Source organism: Gossypium arboreum, chromosome 1, assembly GCF_025698485.1.
Source record: "Gossypium arboreum isolate Shixiya-1 chromosome 1, ASM2569848v2, whole genome shotgun sequence".
Taxonomy (NCBI): domain Eukaryota; kingdom Viridiplantae; phylum Streptophyta; class Magnoliopsida; order Malvales; family Malvaceae; genus Gossypium; species Gossypium arboreum.
Window position 1 is genome coordinate 121092380 of NC_069070.1, and position 6257 is coordinate 121098636.

The following is a 6257-nucleotide window of genomic DNA, read 5'->3' on the forward strand; positions in this document are numbered from 1 at the left end:
GTCCTAGAAGTGTGGATCCAGCTCACATATATAAAGTATAATAACAAACCCCGAAGGTTAAAGTATGCCATAAGCCCCTGTAATTTTAAAAATTTTAAATTTAGTCTCTATATTTTATTTTTCCAAATTTAGTCCTACTTTCTAAATGTTAAAGTTTAGGTGTGATTGTTAACACTTTTAAAATTAACAGTATTATCAATTGAGCCTAAATTTTGAAATCTAAAAATAAATAAATTAAATTCTTAAAAATAAAAATATATAAACTAACTTTCAAATTTTAAAAAGTATCGAGATTTATGGCATGTTTTAAGCAACTCTAAAACATCCAAAATATTATCTTACTCCATAACTAATGGTGTAATGAATTTTGTTTGATGAGTTTAGAATCAGATCAGATTGGCTGAGCTAGAGATTAATTGGTACACTTATTATAAATAAGTTAAAAAAATCGGTTGATTTGTGAATCAATACATTTCAATTGAATCAAATTAAATATTAGTTGAATTAGATTTTATAATTTTATGAATTTTAATAATTTATTTAATTTAAATTGAATGGACCGGTTAGATCAAGAATTAGTGATTTGATCGGTTCGACCACCAATCAAGTTCCAAAATATTAGGGTTTTTTCTATGTTTTTAGATGATATAGACCTAAAACTTCATTGAAAAAATAGAGATAAATCTCAAAACTATACATAAATTTTGATTCATACGCAATTTAATATATAAACTTTAATTTAATGCAATTATACGCATGAAATTTTGATTGTAGTTCAAATATATATATAATTTTAATTTTATTTAATCATAAACAATTAAATAAATATATTATTTGTTATATTAAATAAATATAATTATCTATGTATGTAATAGATAAATATAAAATAATACAATATAAATAACTATATTAATAATTTATAAAAATTAAATTTAATAAAATTTATATATAAAAATAAACAATTAAATTTTAACTCAATTAATATCAAAATTTTTATTAACGCATAACGATATTGGAATGGTAAAGCATTACAACAAAAACTGATACAAGAGTTAGGGGCACCCACCTTTAAGGTGAGGATGGGACCCACAGCACCACTTTATAGGTTTCCACGTCAGCAGAGAGGCAAGTAGTATAATGTGATGTGCCATGGGACCCAACCGGGTCCCATCAACCATACCAAGAGAAACAAAAAGAAAAAACATTAATATGCCTACTTTTTATTTATTTCAAAAATATTTTTAATTCTTTCCTTGTTAATTTTTTATTTGAAAATTATAATTTGATAGTGTAAATTTTAAATTATACAAATGGATTTAAAAATCATGATGTGCCTTTAATTAGTTTTTTAAATAAAAATAAGATAAATGATACATGTAATAATTTTTAAATTATATTTATAAAATTTAAAATTGTTATTATTAGTAAAATTTTAAATTGGGTCAAGGTAGAATTGAGATGATCTATATTTCGAGAAAAGCACATGAAAGAAGAAAATCTTGATAATATTAATTACGCAAATTCAAATTTAGATTATGATAAATTCGGTCAAAGATCAACAATAGATGATAAGGAGCACATGTTAAATATTAAAGAGAGAATAATCTAACAAATATGCACTAAAACAATTAGATAAAAATTACATATAATAATTATTTTTCTTTCTATTTTATCAAGAATCATATTATTAATTATTTTTTAGACTAATATAACACATATGATGACTTGATTCTAATTTTTGTTATTTGTTTAGAAATTATTTTATCATACAAATAATTTTTATAGTAATTAATATTTTTAAAATTATAAATTATATAACTGAGTAATTACAATATGTACTACCAAACATGATATAATGAATTATAATATAATTACATTCCGTCACCAAACACGCCTAGAAAATTACAATTCTTTGTAATTACAAGAAAGCGATAATTACATTTTCATTCAATTACTTTGTGATGTCCAAACAAACCTTTAATTTTTTTATAAAAAAATGAAAAATTACATATATGATATATTTTTTTCTTGCTTATTTAAAATTTATTAAGTAATAAAATTTTATTCATGAGTATTTTATATTTTTAATAAAAATAAATATTTTATATAATTGATTCAATTTATTTATAAATATATTTTTATATATTACTTATAATTTAAAAATACTTATAATTTTAAAACAATATTCAGTAATAAATTTATAAAATACATACAAATTTCAATAAAAAAATTTGATGCGTTTAGAAATATATATTTTTCGGTTAATATATTATTTGATACTTAATTTTTATTTTAATATTTAATTTAAAATTTGAGTTTTTTTATTTTAATTTGGTATTTAAGTTTAGTTTTAAGGTTCACTTTGGTTGTTAAATTTTTTTCAAGATACTTCAGATTTTTTCAGTCTAATTCGATATTTGAGTTCGGCTTTAAGGTTTCAATTTTGTATCTGAGTGAGTTTTTTTTTCTTATCCCAATTAAATACTTATATTTATTTTATTAAAGAGCACGTGCGAAATATTCATTGAGCAATATAATATCATTTTATTTAAGTACCAAATTAAAAAGAAAAAACCTCAAACACCAAATTAAACCTTAAAATCAAATTCAGATTCAAAGCTACCAAAGAAATCAGAGCAAGAAAATGAAGATTTTTCACAAATGCCTCAAAAACCAAAATTCCTTTTAAAACCCAAAAAAGCAATCTAAATTTTAATGCTAAAAGAATGAAAGATCCATAAATGAAACCCTAACAAATTTGGGTCTTAAAAACATCCCCAAATCTCCCTTTCACTGGTTCAAAGATTGGGGAGCCATAACTCCCTCTCTTTCCCTTCAAACTCCCTCTTTTCAGGTGCCTAAACCTATCACTTTCCCTATAAACCTCACTCCTCAGGTGTGGGTAGCCATGAAATGCATACTCTGAAGGTTCAAAAATAGGGGTCTCTCTTTGAATCCTATGCTTAATCCCATTATGACAATGATGATTGTTTGATGGATTGAACACTGGGGATTCCTTCCTGGAATTAACTTTCAAGCAGTGTTCTATTACCCTTATTTCCTCTTTCAATCTGTTCCTTATATCTGTCAAGATTTGCAGTGATTTCCCAGGTTTTGAACTGTTTATTGGGTGTTGTTGAGACTTAGGTTTAGATAGGTTTTGTGTGTTATTAATCAATGGATTGGGGTTGGGATGTGGGTTGTTGTTGCTGCATTCAGTGCAGATGTGTTTCCACCTCTCTGAGTTGAATGCTCTTCTCTTTACATTGTCCGAAAGACATGAATATGCCTGCAACAAAACACTGTTTTTCATTATTCCCATGAACAGGGGCGGTGGAAAGGGTGCCTTGCTCTCCCCTAAAATGGGAAAATTTATAAATTACAAGTTTTAAATATGGTGAAATTGCATTTTAGCCCTTCAAGAATGTTATAATTATGATTTAATCCATATAAAAATAGTAATAAAATTACATTTTAGCTTTAAAAAATGTCACCCTAAAAATTAAAGCCCCAAGCCAAAAATTTGACCTGCTTAGACTCGAAATAATTCGAATCCAAAATTAACTCATTATTATAATTGATTGTGATAATATTCGTTAAATCTATAATTACGATAAACACGACCCACAATGCAATCAGAAAGGTTAGCAATTTCAATACTTTCTATTTTTCTTCAACAATATGCAACCCCACCAAAAGAAATAAAAAAAGAAAAAAGAAGGCAATGAAAGTGTAATCTAACCTCTGAGACAAGCTTGAAGGCAACATCAGCTTTTGGATGCTTATTCTTGTCAGGATGAAGTTGCAAAGCTGCAAAGTACAAAAACCAGAAAACAAAAACAACCCTTTTTCAACAACACAATGACGGATATATATCAGTTATAAAACATATCCAAAAATTTCAATTTCTGGCATTGATTAAAAAAGCCTACCAAGTTTATGATAACGCCTTTTGATAAGCTCTGATCCGGCATCTTCTGCAACCTACAAAGGAAAGATCATGAACCAAATCAAATAATCCCCCCCCCCCCAAAAAAAAAGGGTTGAATTTGAATATTATGTTCAAAAGATTCATTTAAAAGCCTGAAAAACGAAAAAACATACTCCAAGGAGACGATACCAGTCGATGAAAGGTGACTGTACAAGGTGTTTGATATGGTGCCTGTGAGAACATGCAATGGGGTTTGTTGTTGAAATGGAGCAAATTTCCAGTACCAACTGTGATTTAGAATCTAATAATGATTCAAACCCAATTCTCCCCATTGTTTGAAGATTGAAAAACAAAGAGAAAAAAAAATGGGGTTTTAGCCTAAGAATTGAATGAATCAAAACATGGGATTATGAGAGAAGAAATAATGTAAAATTGAAAGGTGGAGCGGTTAAGAAGTTTATTTTGAAAGTGGATCAGTTGGTGGGAAGAAAAGAGTATTGTTGGGGCTTTTGCCATTTTGGCTAATTTGATGTTAAATATCATTGAGAATTTCTGAAGGTTATTTTACCTTCTTCTTTTTTGTTAATTGTTTTTTTAGGGTTTAAAATGTCCTTAAATCAATTTTGGCTTTTTTGAATTTAAATTAGACTTTTTTAGTAATGATTTATGATACTGAACTGAAATTTTTGGATAACTGAAAACCCTTTCATTGATTACTATCTTTACTTTAGAATTTACAAAATTTTAGGGTCAAAAATATGTATTTTTTAATTATAGGAGAAAATTAAGTTAATTTTTTGAATTTGTTTTTTAAATGGGATTATAAGTTTAAACCTTCCATAAAAAATACATTTTAATAAATATAATAAAAATCAATCATTACACTTCATAATTTTCCAAATAAAATATTCCTTTTAGCTAAAGTTTACATAAAATAACAAGTTCTATTTTTAATAATTGAATTATGATTGAGTTTTAGTTTGATTGGCATCAATATTTTTTGACAGTGCAGGAAGATATGGGTTCAAATGTGATTAATTTCACATGAAATGTGTAATTAATTTCGACAGGTTAACAATGAAAGTGTATTGAATTCAATCACATGAAATTGGAGCGCCTATCCAATGTGACCCACTCAAATAATACCTACCATAAAATATAAAGGTGTCAAAAAAGTGAAGTTGAAAATTATTATATACTTGTTTAAAAGTCAGATTATTCACTAAAATATTGAATTAAATTCCAACATATTTTTTTTAATAAAATTTTATTTCATTTAATTGTAGAATACATAAAGTTATTAATTTAAATTATTTTTTAAATACTTTGTAATGATATGGTCTAAGAATCTTTATAACACCCCAATTGGCTCAAATTCTCTCCCCATGTCTCAACCCATTTTTTAAATTTTCATGAATTCTTTGTGAAAAATCAAAAATTCAATGTGGATTGAACAAATGGCACATGGCTTTTATGGTTTTATTAAAAGAGTGTGGTACAAATTTTCCAGAATATTGTCCTTTTCTAAAGGGCTTGCCATTATATAGGACCTAAGAGCAATATATAATGGAATTAGCTTAGCTAGGAGATTTACATTTCAAAAATATTAAATATACATATAGGTTTAAGACCTAAAACAAAATATATTGTGGAATTAGCCTTGCTAGGGATAATCACATTTCATTAAAAAAAAAATCATTTGCCTACATGAAAGGTAGATTCAATAAGTAGTAAATATTCAGATATGTATTATATTTATGTATTTTATATAAGGATAATGATTTATTTGGTCCTCAAAATTTATAAAAAAAATTCATTTTAGACTTTTATTTAATTTTTTGTCTCTTTCAATCTTTAAACTTGCGATGTTTGTCAAATGACTCCAAAATAGAAGGAAAAATTCATGTTTGTTAACTTTGCTGACGTGACATACACATGGATTGCTATGTCAATAATTAATTAATTTTAAAATTAGAAAAATTCTAATTTTTTTATAAAAACTATAAAAATTATAAAAAATATATTTAATCTTTAAAAATTAATTAATTGCTAATGTAGCATACACATGGTTTGCCACACAGATGCCATATCAACATTGTTAATTTTTCTATCCATTTTGGATTGATTTGACAAACAATGCAAATTTAAAGATTAAAAAAAGTGAAAATTTAAATGTAAGCTATTTTTTTTTGTAAACTTTAAGGGTTAAATAAGTCATTATGCCTTTTACATATTAACAGAGTGTTTAAACGTAGAGGTGGATCTTAGGCTCTTAAGCACCCCTCCAAATAAAAAAATTACATTTTGTATAAACGATGGAATTATA

At 25.8% G+C, this 6257-nt stretch overlaps 1 protein-coding gene across 1 annotated transcript; it reads right to left on the reverse strand.

Moving 5' to 3' along the window:
- Positions 1-2588: 2588 nt before the first annotated feature.
- On the reverse strand, positions 2589-4509 carry LOC108482471 (meiotically up-regulated gene 184 protein-like). The gene is made up of 4 exons (XM_017785605.2): positions 4105-4509; positions 3933-3984; positions 3743-3810; positions 2589-3289 (listed from the first exon to the last, which is right to left on the reverse strand). Exons 1-4 carry the CDS (start codon positions 4261-4263, stop codon positions 2750-2752), a joined length of 819 nt encoding a protein of 272 aa, XP_017641094.1. The 5' UTR covers positions 4264-4509; the 3' UTR covers positions 2589-2749.
- Positions 4510-6257: the final 1748 nt, after the last annotated feature.

Coding starts and splice junctions, on each gene's coding strand:
- LOC108482471 (XM_017785605.2), bottom strand. CDS start 4,263: ATGGGGAGAATTGGGTTTGAATCATTATTAGATTCTAAATCACAGTTG. Junction 3,811..3,932: donor AAGGCGTTATCATAAACTTG/GTAGGCTTTTTT, acceptor TGTACTTTGCAG/CTTTGCAACTTCATCCTGAC. Junction 3,290..3,742: donor CCTTCAAGCTTGTCTCAGAG/GTTAGATTACAC, acceptor GTTTTGTTGCAG/GCATATTCATGTCTTTCGGA.